Consider the following 20,000-nt stretch of genomic DNA (forward strand, 5'->3'; position numbering starts at 1 on the left):
GACTGGGGAGGCCTGAGCTTCACTTCCTTGTATACCCATCGGACCCCCTCTCCCCCCTCGTGTACCCCCACAATGGCCTATAGGGGAGTCATTAACAAGCCCCTGAATTTCAATAAACTTCCCATTTCAGGGAAGTCTTTAAAAAAAGAACGCATTAATTAATCCTCATTTGTTCATGTCCATCCCTGAGTGGCCCCTCTTACGTCACCCAGGGGCCGTATTCAACGCGAGTCCAGCACCGTTAACCAGCTGACACAAAAAGCCTGTCGTAATCCCTCTCTCTTCCACCCCACCGGCGATGATACGTTCAACGGTGGGATGGGGGCTGCATACAGGCCTGCATTCAGGACACCACTCTCTGTGCATTCATACCGGAGCCCGCCCTGAAGTGGATCGACATCGCTAATGTGCTCAACGACCGCCCGGCCCTCACAGTCTGACAATGGAGCGGTTGTTGTTGCAACGTACAAGTGACACTGTGTGACTGTATGACTGGAGAATAAACGAAAGTAAAGTACATCAATCCTGCATGGGTTATAATCTAGATCATATTCAAATGTTGCGAGAGGAAATTCCCCTTCATGTGGCTAACTGGGAAACCTGGGACTTTTCTGCACACACTGGGTTCCCCATACGTGTGCATCAAAACGACTTCATTGGTTGGTTTGGATTTTTTGTTCATATTTTTTCAAAGACTTGAAAAAGATTTCCTGAACGCGGTCTGTAATAGTGTTCACCTGTTTCCCTCCGACTCGGATTCATCTGTGTTCATTAGACAAGAAGCAGCATTACTCTGCAACCAAAGGCAGAGGCGCTCACACCCTCACAGCCCAGTCAAACCCCATCACGGGACATCTGTTCATCCTTCATGCTGTGTGGACCAGACCTCCACCCACACCCGTAACAGGAGGCTCCCTGGAAGAGCCTCAAAGACCCGGACCACCTTTGATCCTTCATCAAGGTCACACAGAACACTCAGACACACACACACACACAAGAAAAACCAAGCACTCTCACACACACACACACACACACACACACACACACACACACACACACACACACACACACACACACACACACACACACACACACACACACACACACACACACACACACACACACAGAAATGTTTCTACCCACACATTATCATTACACAGGTACCCTCCCAAACCGGAGCAAACGGATGTACACACATGCACAGTACCCCCTCATTCAAATATTTGATGATCATAGACACACACACACACACACACACACACACACACACACACACACACACACACACACACACACACACACACACACACACACACACACACACACACACACACACACTAAGAGGAGGCTTATTCCTCTGGGCAGAGGGTCTGAGCACACCTGGCTTCCCTAATAATATACAATCATCTAATGTAACATATCTAATTTCAACTCAGTGCCATGCTATCTCCATTCACAGGCCCTAACAGTAGTGCCCAGTGATGACAAACTGTCCCCGAACACCACGCCCACACATTCATGTATCTCGTATCTCTCTCCTAGCCCTACGCTGTGTAGTGCTTAGTGCTAAGTAATGCTAACAACAGCAACAACACTAGTATGGCTAACAACCGTAACAACAAACTAGTAATGCTAACAACAGCAACCACACTAGTATGGCTAACAACAGTAACAACAAACTGGTAATGCTAACAACAGCAACAATACTAGTATGGCTAACAACAGTAACAACAAACTAGTAATGCTAACAGCAACAACACTAGTATGGGTAACAACAGCAACAATACTAATAGAGCTCACAACTACAAACCACTAGCAGTGGTCACAACTACAACACACTAGTAAGGCTCACAACTACAACAACAATAGTAGTGTTATCAATAGCAACAACAATAGTAATGCTAGTAATGCTAACAACCCTAGTAGGGCTAATGTGAAGTCCCAGCATCAGGGGCCACAGGATCCTATCCCTGGTGACCACTCAGAGCCTGCCAGTCAGAGAGATTGACAGGTCAAGGGTCAGGACAAAGGCCTGCTGCTTCTTTCCAATAAAAGTTACTCATTCTAAGGTTTCTGCACCACAGCAGGGGGTTCAGCATATTGACGACTGCTTTGTGAGGGTTTGAGAGAGAATAAACCTACCCATCCAATCAAACAGATTGGACGGGTCAGATCAATGACAAGCATTCACAATGTAGTACTGTGTGTGTGTGTGTGTGTGTGTGTGTGTGTGTGTGTGTGTGTGTGTGTGTGTGTGTGTGTGTGTGTGTGTGTGTGTGTGTGTGTGTGTGTGTGTGTGTGTGCGAGTGGGAACGTGTATGCGTGTGTCAGGAGGATAATATACGTGCTCTGGGTACGAGGCTGGGAATGAGCAACAAGCTAGAAGTAAAATTCATCCATCCGCATTGCGACTGATACCTTTTCGTACATGGTCCCTGACAGATACAAACCGAGGCCGTGAGACGCCATGGCCACTGACCTTGTGTAGACGCCGTTCTTCCGGCAGAAGGAGTTCTTGACGGACAGCCTCCTGTTGTTCAGCTCCAGCGCTGGGAAACGGCCCTCGTCCAGACTGACCATGTCGCCATGGGTGAGGGCGTTGCAGTTTGAGTTGCCTGCACACACACAGCACGAATGCACAGACATACACACACACACACACACACACACACACACACACACACACACACACACGGACACACACAGGGGCACACACACAGGGGCACACAGACAGACAGACACATACACACACACACACACACACACACAGGGGTACACACGCACGCACACGCAGGGGTACAAACGCACGCACAAGCAAACACACACACACACACACACACAGACACACACACACCAGGGTGGGACCACAGATACTGTTAGAGTTCAGTGAGTGAGTCGGATTCTGTGAACTTGTGACTGTTTGAAGAGATGTTTGCCTGCACGGATAATCCAAATGGATGAACACAAAGTGATCTACTTGAAATCATTACATGGAAACGAAAAGTTACAAGTGGCCCATTTTTTATCAATGATTTAATCAAAGGCTTTTAATCAATACATGAATGCATGTGAAAGTAGAACAGTGTTGCATTGTGTTTATTAATAGTGACTTGCTAAAACCGACTCTACAGCTCAATCATTAATGGACAATAACTGCTCTATTTCTGCTTGAACCTCCAGGCCTTCTATCAGCTGACACACACACACACACACACACACACCCACACACACACACACACACACACACACACACACACACACACACACTAGGGATGCTAAATAAAAGTTTCACTTAGGTGGTTCCCATCAAAGTAAAAAAAAGAAAACTAGAGCGAGGCCAAGAAGAATGTGTGTGTACGTGTGCGCGCGTGTGTGTGTGTGTGTGTGTGTGAGTGTGTATATCCACTCCAAACCGCCTCCCCGTTGATAGAGTAGACAACATTAGGAGACTATTTGGGGTCAAGTGCTGGTTATGCAAACACATAGTCACAGTGAAAGCAGAAGATGCGGTTGGTGCACTCTATTGGTCGGATTCCACCATTGGGGGGGGGGGGGGGGGGGGGGGGGGTTGTGTGTGAGCTGTGAGGGGGTCTTTGTGTTGGTGTGAGAAGGACCCACTGGGGGTTGCCCTTGCCCTCTCCTCTCCTCCCCTCTCCTCCCCTTCCCTCTCCTCCCCTTCCCTCTCCTCCCCTCCCCTCCCATTCCCTCCTCTCCCCTTCCCTCCCCTCCCCTCCTCTCCTCTCCTCCTCTTCCCTCTCCTCCCATTCCCTCCTCTCCCCTTCCCTCTCCTTCCCTCTCCTCCCCTCCTCTTCTCTTCCCTCTCCTCCCATTCCCTCCTCTCCCCTTCCCTCTCCTTCCCTCTCCTCCCATTCCCTCCTCTCCCCTTCCCTCTCCTCCCATTCCCTCCTCTCCCCTTCCCTCTCCTTCCCTCTCCTCCCCTCTCCTCCTCTTCCCTCTCCTCCCCTCCCCTCCTCCCCTCCCCTCCCCTCCCCTCCTCTCCTCCCCTCCCCTCCCCTCCCCTCCCCTCCTCTCCTCCCCTCCCCTCCCCTCCTCCCCTCCGATTCCCTCCCCTCCCCCGGGCTGCCTTGCTGCCCCTAGAGACCATGGCAGAAGTGATGAACCAGGAGATGGGTGTGTGTGTTTAGGGGGGGGGAGGGATTAACAGCTGATGTCAGAGATGGGTGGACTAGACAAGTTCTACCCTGTTTGCACCCTCCCCCTGTCTTGTCTGCTTCTCCTCTCCTTATGTGGTATTTTTTTTACCTCTTCCGTCTTTTTCAAAACGTAAAAAAAATATGTATTGCTTCCCAAACTGCAAAAATCTATTTTCAAAAACGAGACAAGTCCAACACTGAATGATTGGATCGTTGGCAGCACCCACCTGACTCGGACTTCTTGGCGTACTTCTTGCTCTGCCCTCTGATGATGAGGATGAAAACCAGGAGCAGGATGAAGATGAGGCCGACGAGGGCCACAACTACCAAGAACCACCACTCCTCGTAGAAGGGCGCCACCTTCTGGGCTGGAGGACCAACAGAACAGATGATTAGATATACTGTAGATGTATGAGATGTATGAGATGTAAACATAGCGGTCCGTTGATAGCATTTGATTTAAAAGCAGAAATGGTCAGGATTCAAAGGCAAAAAATATATATTTATATTGAATGTAACTGTCCTGATACAGTTTACCGTGTTATTGGCAGTTCTTACCAGATATGGACGGAGAGGGCAAGCTAGGAGAGCCATAGCCATAGTCGTTGACCCCGATGACCCGGAAGTCGTAGCTGACCCCCTGCTTGAGGATGTCCATGTTAAAGGTGTGTGATGTCACTTCCTTGGGGATGTCCTTGATCAGAATATCCCAAAAGCCCTCGTCTGCGTGACAAATGAGGGAAGGTTTGTTTGTTATGGCCGGGACAAACATGCCAAACGTTCGGTTGTTGTTTGATAATGACTCTATTTACAATGTTTGTTGGGGAATATGAATTCACAATTAGTTGGCAGCACTGAGGGTAATTGACAAGGGGTCCAGACGTACTAATCATCAATTTCACAGCTGCCATAAAATTGACTTCCGTCCAACCGACATCGTAAATTGCAGCGGAGGTAATATTTTAATACCGCGAGGGGCCGTCTGACATTTACTCTTGCTTACTCTCGGTGCAAAAGCGTTCAGGGATCATCAGCGACAAGCTGACACCCATGCACCAAACAATCCCCCAAAGAAGTGGGAGCAGTGTAAAGGAGCAGTGAACCCCAAACTTTCTTTATCGTTTAAACGTGGTAAAATCTTCTCGTATGATCGTCAACATGGTCATCTGTACCACTTTGTCACGTTACAAAAATAAGGGGGTCCTTTTGAGGAAATAGGAGGCAAATCCTCTGTTTTCGTCAGTCTCCACCCAATAGTTCCAATAAACTTTCCACCCTGCTCCGAACACAGGTGGTGTTCTTTTTGTGATGTCAACTTGTTTTTAGTACTCATCAACATCACCACCAAGGGACACCAGCGGCAAGGTGTATGTGGATGTGTGGAGCTCCGTCTGGGCAGTGGTTGACGTTGATGGCTGTGTTCAACACGGGGTTTATCTTCTCTGACACGTAGTAGTTTGACACAAACATAGCATGACACCATTATTTTTTGATGCTGTTAATTTTCAACTTCCGTCATGATAACACTGATACTACCTTGAGAAACAGAATCACAAAGTAAGCTTGGCTCATAACCATGGGATCACAAGTCTCCCTCCTTCCTAGAACTCTTAGCCCAGAGTTCCAGGAAAGAATTCCAGCTCAAGCAGGGGCTTCACCTGCACTTTAACGGTCTGCTCAGAGGGGGTCAGAGGGGGAAAGGGAGCAACACGGTTGAGGGGGTGGAAGGCTTGAAAGCAAACAGCGCTGATCTGTGAGGGTTAAGACATGTGCACGAAGGCAGAGACAAGGGAGAACGAGGAGGCCTCCAGGAGAAGGACCGAGCGTCGGTTTAATGATCTCTTACGCTATCCCCTACGGGATTAGACATAAGCCATGTTTCAAGCGTGGGCCTGCTATAATAACCCCCCCTCCGTGTGGACAGAGTCGCCACACCACCACCACCCTTATCCACGCAGCGGTCGGTAATCCCTCTTTCATCTCAGAGAGCCTCCTACCATAAGACCTGCCCGTCAGTCCATCCTGTAACCAGATGCCATCCGTCCCGCGAGCTTGCAATCGATAGGCCATTAACATACCGGTGACACACACTTTTGTACAGCAAGTCAAACGTGGGGGGATGGACCTTTGGCCAAAGGTCCCGCCTCAAGCACATGGTGTCTGTTATTCATGTTTAATCATTTCTGAACGATAGGTTTCTTGCATTCATCGCATATAAGTTTGGCAGTAGTTCAGGAGGAAGAGCGGTTTGACTTGTAACGGGAAGGTTGCTAGTTCGATCCCCAGCTCCTCCTGCCTGAGTTTTCCCGGGGCAAGACACTTAACCCTAACTGCTCGTGAGGAGCTGGATGTCGACTTGCATGGTTGACTCCGCCGTCGGTGTGTGAATCTGTGTATGAATGGCTGTAGGTCGCACTGCTAAATGCCTCAAAATGTAAAATGTCAAATGCATATTCTCCCCTACCTGAGGGTCTGGCCTCGATGACGTAGCGGGAGATGGGGGCGCGGCCCGGGTCCCCACTGGACCAGTGTATGGTGAGGGCCGAGCCGTAGCGGGAGATGAAGGGCTCCCCGGGGGGTCCTGGGGCCCCTGGTGGACCGGGAGAGGGACGGGAAGAGGTTAGGGTCGGAGGACCAGGGGTTTCACTTCAATCACAGCGGTCTGAGTCAAACACACAGCAGGGTGGACCTCTCTACCAAGCTACCCGGGACGGGCTCCAGACTAATGGGGGGAGACTTGAGGGGACTTGTGGAAAAGGGATACCGGAGTGAGACACATCTCCCCCTCAGGCAGCTTGTGGGATGGATTGAGCATTATGTGGATGGTCTTTATCCTTTTGAGGCTCTCAGGTTGAAATGTGTGCCTGGGAATGGCCAAAAGCTGCTGTTTAAAGTGGTCATTCATATCATTGGATTGTCTTCTTAAAATATGTATTCACCATGATGTGTATCGTTGTGTAAGAAGTGTGTGGACGGGCCACGCACACTTCATCGTCCAAGGCCATTATAGTTGCAGTTTCGCCGTCATTACTGCGGTCTGCGGGCCACTCACTGAGCTGGCGGAGATGAAACATTTCTGGTGCGTACAAACCGGGCGCCAAGGCCGTGACAACGTCAGGTAGGGTTACTACAAACGAGGTTCCAAGATGGCCGCATCGCCGAACCTTATGCACATTCAGCGACAGAGGGTGGCTGGGTGGATCCTCCTCACCTTCTCCGGGGCCGGTGGTGATGTTGGCCTCCAACTCGGGGCCGTACATGAAGGTCTTGGCCCGGATGCGGAAGGTGTAGGTGACCCCGTCCGCCAGGTCCTTGAGCTTGAGCCACAGGGGCCCGCCGCCCTTCACGTCCACCGTCACGGTCTTACTGACCCCTGGGGGGGAGGGGGAGTGGAGACAGTCGGCACAGGCCACTGAGGACTCTGGACGGGACCACATTTAAAGAGAGGGTTTCACTGCCAAGCCGGTTAGGGGAGGCGGTAAGGCGGTGAGACTCAGACACACACGCCAACGAACACAACAGCACACACACATGGGATTAGTGGAGCAGTATTATAGACGTTGTTATTGTTAGGCGTGAGAGGATAAACAGGTATTGCCTGGGTGAGGGTTATAAATGGAGCGTGGGGTGCTTAGGGTACTACTAGGGTATTAATACAGTCTGTTTTAGCTTGGGTTAACACGTATAAGTACACTCAGTAGCACATCCCCACTGATGCGATTTCGTTAGGTTTACTTGAGAGAAAAGCAGAGTCAAATCTCCAGATCGTACTAATACTGAGTAACTGGAACATTTGATCTGAGAGAGAGAGAGAGAGAGAGAGAGAGAGAGAGAGAGAGAGAGAGAGAGAGAGAGAGAGAGAGAGAGAGAGAGAGAGATAGACAGAGAGAGAGCGATAGAGAGAGCCAGAGACAGAAAGAGAGAGAGATAGAGAGAGATTGAGGGTGCAAAAGAGAGAGAGAGAGAGAGAGAGAAAGAGAGAGGAGGAGGTAAGCAGTGATTGGGTCCTACCGTCTACGGGGCTACAGGGCTCGTACACCAGACGGTAGCCTTCCAGGATGCCGTTGTGGTGAGTGGGTTCCCCCCAGGACACGTTGACCGAGGTGGTGGTGAGCTCACTGAAGTGGATGAAGCCCGGAGCCGAGGGCGCTACGGAACCAAGACAGAGGTCGACAGAGGTCAGCAGAGGTCAGCAGGGGTCAGCAGGCAGATGGGGATGAAAAACCAATGAGGAATCATTCTCATGAGTGCAATCAGCGGACCATATGGGTTGCACACACTCCATGGATTTAGCTCAATAAAGGGCCGATGCAAATGGAGATTCGCCCAATTTAAAGTGACACACAGATTTACAAAGATCTATCCAGATTTATGAACCCCATGTCACACTGTACTGAGGATTTTGAGACGAGCACAGACACACCCACAGGGCATGAACAATTCATAACAGCACAAAAATATGATCTACAAACACTTTGGTTGTTTGTTCAAAAGCTTCAAAACCCCAGAATCTATAATATGTAGGTTTCGCCACACGGGGGATAAAAGTGCCAAAACTTTGACATGCACGCAACTCTCTTGCCTTCGACACTTAGCAACCGGAGAGAGAGAACAACGTTGAAAACCACGAAAACGACCGAAACGAATGGCGACCACCATGGGTACCCCGGTCATGTGAGTCCACAGCCCTTGCAGTTAGCCCGGGGGCTGCGGGGCCAACACGCACTCCAACGGGGCTTGTGACAGTGCCCGGGATGGGAACACACGGAGCCCTGTTTGTCTCGCTAAACTCTGTACGAAACACTTGCGAACAGACAAAAGGCTCTTTGTGAGGAGAAATGAAAGAGCGATGGGTAAGCATATACACATCGCCTGCCAGCAACCCCCCCCCCCACCAACCACCACCAGCACCCCACCATCAAGCCTCCTCCTCTCCCCACTGTTATCCTAGATCCGGGCCTGTCATATACTTCCTGCTCTGTGTGGCAGGGGAGAGGGATCGAGACAATGTGTGTAACGTGAGTGTGTAATGTTTGTAATGAGTGTGTGTGCTTGTCGTGTGTATGCGTGCGCGAGTGCATGTACATGTCCCTCGCTGCTGGATATGAATGTGGCGTCTCTCTTACTCACTCTCTCCTGCTCTTTATATGCTGAGCGTAAACTATCTCTTTGTCTCTCGCTTTACTGTGTATAATCTCTCTCTCTCTCTCTCTCTCTCTCTCTCTCTCTCTCTCTCTCTCTCTCTCTCTCTCTCTCTCTCTCTCTCTCTCTCTCTCTCTCTCTCCCTGTCTATCTCTCTCTGTGCATCATTCTCTTTCACTCTGTGCTGTTTAACTCCTCTCTATCTGTCTCTCTCGCTCTCTCTGTTATGGAACACACTCTCCCTGTTGTGTGCACTTCTCTCCCTCTCTCTGTCTCTCACTCTTTCTCTCATGTTCCTATGAATGTTATTATGAGGTGGGCTTTCAGAAAAGGAATGCATGTGATTGAGTGTGTGTATATTTGTGTGTGCATGTGTTTGTCTATGTGTGTGTGTATGCGTGTGTGTTTGTGTGTGTGCGTGAATATGTGTGCTTGTTTGTGTGTATGCATGCATTTGTGAGTGTGTGCAATGGGTGTGTGTTTTGGCTCGGTGTTGGACGCTGAACGATGTGTTTGACTCTGGTGTTTTATTATCATGCTGCTTTCCCCTCCAACACAACAGGAAAGCGCAAGGATTCCTCCAGACTGGAGCAGCTGATTAGAAGCGTATGGTTCTCTCTGTTCCCGTCTGGGGATTAATCTCATGATTCTTGGGATTACGACAGCGCGCATCGACTTACATCCTCATTTCAATTAAAGATTCAACTCTTGAAAGGGGACGAGGAGGATTCACATTGTTGACGCGTTTAGTTTCCTTTCACTCTCCTCCCAGGACGCCACCTCATTAACCCAACCCTCACCCTATCTCCACCACCACAGGCGGTGTACTCTGAACACGGCCCTATTAGTCCACATTTCTCATGTGATGAATGTGCGGGCGGGGCTGGGGGTTGGGTGTCCTTCATTCACTGCATTTCACCGATCCTCCTCCTCCTCCTCCTCCTCCTCCTCCTCCTCCTCCTAGTCCCCCCCCCCCCCCCCCACCCTCCTCCTCCTCATCTCCATTCTAGGCTCTCGTCCAATCACAGCCGGCTCAATGCCGACCCCAGGTCAACACTGTACAATTCATTCACTGTCTCCGGCTCTTCTTACCGGCTTGCTGCGTGCGCCCCCTGGTGGGGGGGCTCCGGGGCCCGTCGCCGGCGGCGTTGAAGGGGGCCACGCTGATCATGTAGGTGGTGTAGCCCGTCAGGTTCTTCAGCTTCACCCCGCCCTCCGGCATGAAGAGGGTGCGGAGCCGCTCGGTGTCGTTCTTGCGCTGGAACTCCCAGAAGTAGACCTGGCGGTCGGAGACACAGCGCGTGTTGGAATGGGTACATGATGACATGCATGACACACATGGTCATATGGTGATGTACGGGGAGGTACGCATCACTATACCCGAAACACACTTCTACACCTACACTATGAAGGCCTAGAGTCAACGTCTTCTGACAAGGACTCCATTGTAAGTCCAAGTACTTATTGTAGGTTGCTTGGGCTAAAAGCATCTGCTAAATCCCCCAAATGTAACTGTAGATTGTAATGTCTAAAAAAAGGGTGGAATTGGAAACCCAAGTGAGGTAATCATTGACAAAAACCATTCCTCCGGTATTGAATTGATTACTGCCTTGGCTAGCGGTGTTCCAACGTCTCCACTACAAACATGTGAAGGATTTGGAGTTTGTTTGGTTTGGTGGGAGAGCTGTAACCGCGGGGCCTAGTCCTCCCCGTACCCGGGGGCCGTGGTGAACGCACCGGCCCCCGTCGTGAACACAGGCTGGGTTACAGAGAACACGGCGCACCTTGTAGCCCTGGATGTCCCCGTTCTGCGCGTCCACGGGAGGGGGCTCCCAGGCCACGTCCAGCTGGGTCGCCGTGGCCGCCTGGATGGCCAGGTTCTGGGGCGGGGCCGTGGGAACTGTGGGGTCAAAGGGGGGGGGGGGAGGGGTCAGGTGAGAGAGGAGAGACGTGCTGGTGGTCTGGCACCTCCCTCTCTCTCCTAACGTCTTACAGACGGACTCGCGCACTCCTGTTGACTTGTGTTATGTTCAGCTCTAGAGTGGAAATTGATACTCGCTTTGTTAAAATTAACCGTTTCTGATATGATCCCACGTCGTCATGACTTCATATTTAATTGCTACATTGTGTTCTGATTCTGTAGCCTATCTGCACCTTGTATCCCTGGAAGTAGCTCCGGTTTAAAGTGTCTACCTAAACACTAAATGTTAATGTAATGAAACCAAAATCACAATTTGTTTTAGCGCTTGTTTTCACTTCAAACGGGCCGGTATTAACACGGCAAGAAGCAAGCGAAAACATACCCCCCACCTAAGTATCTCTACCTACTCCAATCCGAGGGACTGGATTTCCGAGAGGCGCATTACGAGTACAGCATCTCAGCGCTGGGACTCGGCGGCCCGCCTGGAGGGGGCGACGCAGCCAGAGCCGCCCCTGGTCCTAGCTCTCGTCTGGGGGGGGGGGGGGGGGGGGGGGGGGGGGGGGGGCGTTGATGTTCGGAAAGCAGTAAACAGAGCTGTGGCGTTCATACGTACCGGCTTCTCCCACAAACACCTCCTGCGGGGCGCTGGCGGGACCCTCGCCCACGGCGTTGAACACACTGACCCGGATCTCGTAGCGCTTGTGTTTACTCAGGTCTGCCAAACAGGAAAGAGACACCGGGTGAAGGGACCTCGCCTCCCATTGGACACTCGGTGAAGGGACCTCGCCTCCCATTGGACAGGCACACGACGGAACCTGTGCTCCATCAGGCGTGTGTGTTGTCAGACGCCGCGTCAGTCAATTACGTAACGGTCTGGTTCTGCTGCGTCTGTCAACACACTCCAGCCCGGGCTAGACGGGCGAAAGTGATGGCTGAGTGTGTGTGTGCGTGTGGGTGGGGGTGCTTTGTTAACTCTCCATTTGCCTTGAGAGAAATATTTTGAATGGGAAATCATTGTTCTGTGCAGGCGTACCAAAGAAAATACGAAATGTACCTGGACGTGGTGTTGAGGTATCAAGGTTTGTGAGCGGATGATTTGGTTGTAATTGCACTTTGCGATGTGCTCGCGTGCTTCTTTTGTTTGTGTGTATTTTGTGTAAAAAGCGCACACTCAAGTAGGGGCACGCCCACGCCCATGTGTGTGTAGGGGCAACAGGGCTCATGGAGAAGAATGGTGGGATAAAATGAAGTCTTGTTATCGTCTGTGAAACCGTCCAAACAGAAGACACATTTGGAACACACTTACTGTCCAGCTCGTACTGCGTGAGGCCAGGGTCACTCAGGTTCCGGATGCTGTACGGGGCTGTATAGGTTTATGGAGAGAGAGAGAGAGAGAGAGAGAGAGAGAGAGAGAGAGAGAGAGAGAGAGAGAGAGAGAGAGAGAGAGAGAGAGAGAGAGAGAGAGAGAGAGAGAGAGAGAGAGAGAGAGAGAGAGAGAGAGAGTTTTTGTGTATGTGTGTGTTTGAGTGAGTAAGTGAGTCAGTGAGTGTGGGAATGTGTGTGCGTGTGTGGAGGTGTTAGGGGAATTCATCAAAGGGAAGGAGGAGAAGGAGAGGGAGGAGGTGAAGAGACAATTCACAGGATTAGCAACTCAGCACAATAAATGTTTTTATGGCAGAGAGGATCACCCCCTCCGACACACACACACACACACACACACACACCAACAACCACACACACACCCATCCCCCCCCATACACACACTAAGACAAATCACAGCTCTGTTAGTGTGTGTGTGTGTGTGTTTGTGTGTTCCTTTACGCATGTGCATGACTGTGTGTGTGTGTGTGTGCGCGTGCGTGCGTGCGCGCGTGTGCGTGTGCATGTGTGTGTGACTTGCCCCCAGAACGGCTCCAGCCGAGTGGAAAGTGTAAACTAGATTACACGGGGCAGCAGAAACAGCAGCCTGTGAGTAAAGCCTAATGACAGGCTGTGGCTGATAGGTACTAATCACCGGAGGTTTGTGCAGAAGCGGCGGGGCCAGTCAGGACATCACGGCACAACACAACGGACCTCTGTGGGAAATTACCTTTCCTGTTTTTCCCTTTTTTTGCTAAGGTCGAAATGATGATGGCAGCAATTTGAACGTAAGTGGCCAAGTTGGATGTAAAAGCGGCGGTTGGATTTGATACAAAATGTGGTTTGGGGGCAAAATATAAACTCAAAGTAATAAAATAAATAACGGGACAAACAACCTAACGTAAAAAATTGTAGTAATGATGTGGGCTAACGCTAGGATTTACAGCAACATAAACTCCTGTTATTTCTACCTCTAAATCCAGTACGACCTATTTATAATGGGCAGGTTCCCACTCTTAACCCTTCCTACAAGCCGTTCCCCACTAAAGGCACCGCCGAGCCGTCCGTAGAGCGCCGGTCGAGGGGACACCCACCCGTCAGCTCGGTCCAGGTGGTGGAGGGGCTGGTGATGGTGCGGAGGGAGTAGCTCCGCAGCCGGTCGTACAGGAGCTCCCGGAAGCGGATCCGGAAGCCCAGCAGGATGCCGTTGATCTTCTCCTCCACCGGAGGCTGTGGGTCGGAAGATAACACACGGAACCGGAATAAAAAACAGGTTTGAACTGGCTTTTGAACAATCGGTTTAATATCTAGTGGGTTTGTCCATGGTATTTTCCATTCAGGTGATTGTATTTACGTGTTAATGTTGTGGTGTGTGTTTTTGATTTAAGCACGGCGGTTGCGCCAACCGTCTCGTGCTCGATGTGATGGTTCCAATTATGAGATTACATTTCACCGGGGGTATGAAATATACACAATAAAAGCCTCATCCATCATGCTGCAGGTGACAGGTTGAGTCATAGCACGAGCGAGAAAGCCCCCTAGAGAGAGACAAGGAACGACAGGCCCGAAGGGGAGACACAGAGCAACTACCTCTGCTTTCCCATAAACTCTTTAAGTGTTTCCATAAAACCAAGATTGTGGCCCTGGGCCTCATGTTTCCTTTTTACGACCTTGACTTCAGGTGTGTGTGTGTGTGTGTGTTCATGTGTGTCTGTTTGTTTACGTGGGACTTTTTGGTTTAAAAAATAGAGAGAGAGAGAGAGAGAGAGAGAAAGATTTAGAGATGTGCCTTCTGTACGCGGTGTGTGTTTGTTTGTGTGTGTGTCTGTATGAAAAAAGTGTGTGAGAGAGAGAGAGAGAGAGAGAGAGAGAGAGAGAGAGAGAGAGAGAGAGAGAGAGAGAGAGAGAGAGAGAGAGAGAGAGAGAGAGAGAGAGAGAGTTGTGTGTCTGTGTGTGTGCCTAGGTAGTGCCCTCTCTAAGTACACCCCCTACACGGCACACATACACTTTCATTACGTGCCCTGGCCTGTAATTCCCTGACAACTCGTACACAACAATGACACAGTAATACAACAAGGGCTGCTTTCACTGGCTCCACCCCCTCCCTCACCTGCCAGCGAATCAGCACGGAGGTCGTCGTGTGTGGCGTGACGGACAGGATCGCCGGCGCTTCGTCGGGAGCTGCAGGGTTAGAAAAACAAACAATAAAGGAAACCAAAACACAAGAGAGAATGGGACTTGAACCAAATGGAGCTGAAAGCGTCTCCTCGCTGATGGATCAGGACGCCGCGGGCTCTGAGCTGTGTGTGCGGTGGCATTCACGGGGGAGAAGAACAAGCGGCCCGCGGAAAACACTGCGGCCCTTTGATGAATGAGTCGGGAAACACAACAGCAGCACAGCGGAGGATTAGTGCAGGGGAGGGTCCTGCTGCTACTGCCCAGTCTCTCAATCTGTCTGTCTGTCTGTCTCTCACTCTCACTCTCACTCTCTCTCTCTCTCTGTCTCTGTCTCCCTCTCTCCCTCTCTCTCTCTCTCTCTCTCTCTCTCCCTCTCTCTCTCTTTCTCTCTCTATCTTCATCTCTCTCTCTGGTGTCGCTCTCTGGTGTCTCATGGCAACCGCAGAGATAGCGTGCGGGTGACAACACCTTTGCTACGTCTGTTGCCAACGGGATGTTCTTGTTTCAACAATGAGCTCAACCAGACATCCATGCCCCAGTCCCAATATGACCCAGTCTCTCCCAAACAAACAAACACACACACAAGGATTCACACACACACACACACACACACACACACACACACACACCCCGGCACAACCCCCCAAACAACACATTCACACACACACAAATACACACACACACACACACACACACACACACACACACACACCCAGGCACAACCCCCCAAACAACACATTCACACACACACAAATACACACACACACACACACACACACACACACACACACACACACACACACACACACACACACACACACACACACACACACACACACACACACACACACGCTATAAACAGCTATCCAGGTGAGTGACAGAATTAGGTTCTCACTCACGATCTGGTACAGTAATAGAGCACTGATGTGATTCAGCTCCATGTTTAAAAGGTGGATTTGAAATGGTGGTACGGAGAACAGTGGTATAAAACATACATATACCTAACTTTATATATATTTATATCCCTTTTAAGAATAAGAATTGAAGTCATCAAAGCCTACTCTTGAGTAAGTTTCAAATGAGTTTGGAAATAGGTAAGAGTTCAATTGCAGTGTTAAGGCATTATAACACGTGGAGGGAAAGAATCTCTACGGAAATATTTCTGGAACAAAGAACATCTTTGTGATATCTACAGTGGGCGTGTTGCTATTGCTAATATGAACAACAATATTACCGTCTTGTAGAGTGGTGATGGCCTCGCTCTGCTCGCTGTATTCACTGTCTCCGATGTCATTGGTGGCCTTCACCTTGAACTGGTAGGAAGTGAAGGGCTTCAGCCTATTGGGCAAAACACAGAAAGTACACAGCATTCACTCTCTGTTGGAAACTGCCAGCCAGGAACACAGTGAAGGAGATAATTAAACTTAGCATTCCCTCGTTAAAACCAACCTCCTACTCTTATTAGGTGAGAACTTGCCAGAAACCATTCTAAGATAATTTAGTAAAGTGTGTTACATAAAATTTGGGCTTTGTGCTTTTATACGGTACGCTCATAAGGTATGCTAATCTCATAAACACAGTCTTTAGAATTTATTGCATTCCTTGTGGGGTCTTTTTTTGCTACTGCCTTGCATATTGAAACAACAACGTGCTAAATAACTTCACTTTTGTTGCCATCTGTAGTCTTTTTCTGCTGTTCTGTTGAATAGATAAAAATATGGATCGTTCATAAAGACCTTCATAAACATCTAGGTACTTTTCCCACCGTGGCTCCCATTCCCCCAATTACTAACTAAATAACACTAACTAATTCATACTAACTTATGCTAACTAATTAATACTACCCAATTAATACTAACTCATTAAAAATAACAAATTCATACTTACTAATTATTCATAACTTATTAATACTAACCAATTAATAGTATCAAATTGTTATTAATATACATTTACATTAAGGGCATTTAGGAGGCTAAATAGTAACTCATTAATGCTACCAAAGGGGGGCAGGATGGTCTAACCCTAACCCTAACCCAAGGTTACAGGTTCAAACCCTAATGTCTGTAACGTCTACCTGGCATCCATGAGCAAGCTACCTAACCCCAACCCCAAACAGAACAGCTGAAACAAAACCACTTTAGGACTGCTTGATGACTAAGTACCAAGTACCAGGAGTTACAGAGAGATAACATAGACCCGCTAGGGGCCTACCGGTCGTCTGCTTAAACCCGCTTGATGACTAAGTAGTGAACAGTACCAACAAGACTCTAGAGACCTGCTAGGGATGAGAGGCCTAGCGGTCCACCACGTAGGGCCGCTTGATGACTAATAAGGGAACAGTACCGAGATTTATAGAGAGACAACAGAGAGCTGCTCCAGCCCTGGTGACTAAGTAGTGAACAGTAGCAACAAGAGGCACACAGAGACACTGGAGGCAGGCTGGGGGTGGGAGGCCTAGCGGTCCACCACGTAAGACCGCTTGATGACTAAGCAGTGAACAGTAGCAACAAGAGGCACACAGAGACAACAGAGGCAGGCTGGGGGTGAGAGTCCTACCGGTCCACCACGTAGGAGCTGGCCTCGTGGCTGACGGAGGCCGAGTGGACGGTCCAGTTGGTGTGGGGCAGCTCCCTCAGCTGCACCGTGTAGTAGCGCACCGGGGACAGGCCGTCGCTGCCCGGCTCCCAGGACAACAGGACCCGGCGGGCACGCACCTCCTGCTGGGGCACCGTGGGACGGCTGGTGGGCTGGGGCCGGGCTGGACCGGGGGGGGGGGGGGGGGGGGGGGGGGGGGGGGGGGGGGGGGTGAGGGGAGGAGAAGAGGGAGGAGGTGGGGGAGGAGGTGGAGGAGGAGGTGAGGGAGGAGGAGGTGAGGGAGGAGGAGGCAGGGGGATGAGGAGACATAACATGGTTAAGATAAATAACAAGGTCATTCTTGACACTCATTTGACATGGGGTCGTTTATGTTCCATTAAAAACACACACAGCGTTGACAATAAATACCGCAAAATAAGTGGGGCGGTTAAAAACAATTAACAAATGGCATTTAAAATATTCAGAGAGAGAAAGACAGGAGGCACGGTGGAGAAGAGAGAAATTAAATGATGAAAGAGAGCATGATGATTTATAAAGCATCGCAGACCTGAGTGAGTTTGAAATTATAGTTATTTGACACTGAAGAGACAAGGCATTATCGGAAACACTGAGTGATCGCAAAGCTTTGTTTATTGGAGGGGAAAAGAGGCGCCGTTCCATCAATACCGAAATGAATTGAATTAAAGCAGAGCCCCGCTATCGAGCCTAGATTAAATTAAACAAAGTGAAAAATCGCATAAACAAACCGAAAAGTCACGACAAGGACAATCGGAAATATCAAACGCCATCCGTCTCCCAGAGAGACTGTTTGTCTGATGAAAAGGTAGCCGCGTTATGTGGAGGTAGCGGAATAATCTGTTTACACAACGCCTCGAGGAACCCAGATGGGCTAATAGCATGAAACAACTGTATCAGAAAGAAGGAAACACAAAAAAAAAGTGAAAACTTGACGGCACCAAACACAGCTGCCTCCTCAGCTGCAACCAGAAATGAACGGCCGCGTGTGTGTGTGTGTGTGTGTGTGTGTGAGCACGAAGCCCTAGCTCCCTTCTGCCTGTCTGTCTGCCGCTCGCTGCTCAATGCTCAATGCTCTCCTCTGTGAATCGGTCTGCCGAGCGTTCTGCATGAGCGGTAATCCTGTCACGCAGGTTTGTTTTAATGCCTTGTTTTGGAGACGAACGACACCGGACCGAATTAGTGTTATAATTATACATTTCCGAAAACGATAATTAGAAATCCTGCATTATATAATTAGACCGACGGGGTAATTTGGTTGAAACAGCTGAACCATTACTATTAACCCTTTGTTTTTTTGTTGTTTTCTAACGACTTTAGCATCGCTATAGGGTGGACTATCAACACGCACGCACGCACGCACACGCACACAGACACAACTGAACGCACACACAAATACACAAACATGCAGGCTCACTCCCGGATGTGTCACGTGGCGTTCCTTGTGTGTTTGGTATGCACCAGGTCGTTTCCATGTTGTTTCTTTAATTAAGGTTCTATCTAAGTGGTGTACACCAGTTGCGGTGATTCCCTTCTGGAGGACGATAGAAACCTGATCCGAATGCAAATGTGAAGCTCCACACAGACAACGACCCCAGAAGCGGAAAATACAACCAATAATCCACAGCCCTGCAACGGCCAATCTGCCACCCAGGCCACAACTATGGTGACGATAACAACCATCATAATAACAATAACAATAAAGTATCTGGCCGTGATTACCCCTCTTCTCCGTGGTGACCACCAGGGCCTCGGCCGACTCCCCCCAGCCCTTGCGGGTCTGGGCGGTGATGCGGAACACGTAGACCATCTCAGCCTTCAGGGCCGTCACCATGTACTGCCGGGCGCTGGGGTTCAGCACGTCCACCGTCGCCGTGTTGCTGTTGGACGAGTTGAGGCGGTACGTGATCTGATAGGCTGGTGGGTGGAGAGAGAGAGAGAGAGAGAGGGAGAGGGGGAGAGAGAGAAAGAGAGAGAGAGAGAGAGAGAGAGAGAGAGAGAGAGAGAGAGAGAGAGAGAGGGAGAGGGAGAGAGAGAGGGAGAGAGAGAGAGAGAGAGAGAGAGAGAGGGAGGGAGAGAGAGAGAGAGGTGCCAAATGTAAAACATAGGAGGGGGGGAGGAAATGATGATAGGAAGACTTTCAGTGCGATGTCATCGTTAGACTCAGTGGTTGTTTTGTGGTCCACAGCGTGACGTTTTCTCCCGCCAGGGACTAAAACCTCACACAGCGATCCATCCGTCTCTGTCTCTCTTCACTACAACAGTCAGCACCGACGTCTAAAAGCTGACCCCTGCGGTGTACAGGTTAGGCCTTAATGAAAGGTAATGGCAGTAAAACAGACATCGACTTGCCAAATCGTCCTGGAAATCCTCCTAAAGCAGCGCTAGCGCTGTAAATATCGAGGCGGTTTTCCCGGCGGCACTAATCGACTGGTGTAAAGACTTCCAGGGGGGGAGAGGGGAGAGAGGAGAGCACACCCACCCAGCACGATGCCGTTGGGCTGGGACGGAGACTGCCAGATGAGACGCACCGACGTGGTCCGCACCTCCGGGAACAGGATGCCCACAGGGGGTCCGGGAACTGTGGGTCAGACAGACAGACAGGTTAGACAGACTGATGGGCAGATAGACGGGCA

General features: G+C 50.0%; 1 protein-coding gene across 4 annotated transcripts in view; it reads right to left on the reverse strand.

Moving 5' to 3' along the window:
- LOC115531103 (protein sidekick-2) overlaps nt 1–20,000 on the reverse strand; it is a 286,697-nt gene that overhangs the window by 13,954 nt on the left and 252,743 nt on the right. For 2 of the 4 annotated variants that reach the window (XM_030340152.1, XM_030340150.1), the window contains exons 28-43: nt 19,847–19,945; nt 19,087–19,281; nt 17,311–17,512; nt 15,989–16,092; nt 14,687–14,757; nt 13,671–13,806; nt 12,524–12,580; nt 11,831–11,932; nt 11,081–11,196; nt 10,389–10,575; nt 8,166–8,303; nt 7,366–7,527; nt 6,619–6,744; nt 4,713–4,877; nt 4,382–4,522; nt 2,480–2,615 (exon numbers count right to left, since the gene is read on the reverse strand). In XM_030340152.1, coding sequence (XP_030196012.1) covers nt 2,480–2,615; nt 4,382–4,522; nt 4,713–4,877; nt 6,619–6,744; nt 7,366–7,527; nt 8,166–8,303; nt 10,389–10,575; nt 11,081–11,196; nt 11,831–11,932; nt 12,524–12,580; nt 13,671–13,806; nt 14,687–14,757; nt 15,989–16,092; nt 17,311–17,512; nt 19,087–19,281; nt 19,847–19,945 — 2,137 coding nt within the window. Of the gene's footprint in view, nt 1–2,479; nt 2,616–4,381; nt 4,523–4,712; nt 4,878–6,618; nt 6,745–7,365; nt 7,576–8,165; nt 8,304–10,388; nt 10,576–11,080; nt 11,197–11,830; nt 11,933–12,523; nt 12,581–13,670; nt 13,807–14,686; nt 14,758–15,988; nt 16,093–17,310; nt 17,513–19,086; nt 19,282–19,846; nt 19,946–20,000 lie in introns of all 4 variants that reach the window. The other 2 variants (XM_030340151.1, XM_030340149.1) reach the window with 1 other exon arrangement.

This window comes from Gadus morhua, chromosome 18 (genome assembly GCF_902167405.1).
Source record: "Gadus morhua chromosome 18, gadMor3.0, whole genome shotgun sequence".
NCBI classification, from domain to species: Eukaryota; Metazoa; Chordata; class Actinopteri; order Gadiformes; family Gadidae; genus Gadus; species Gadus morhua.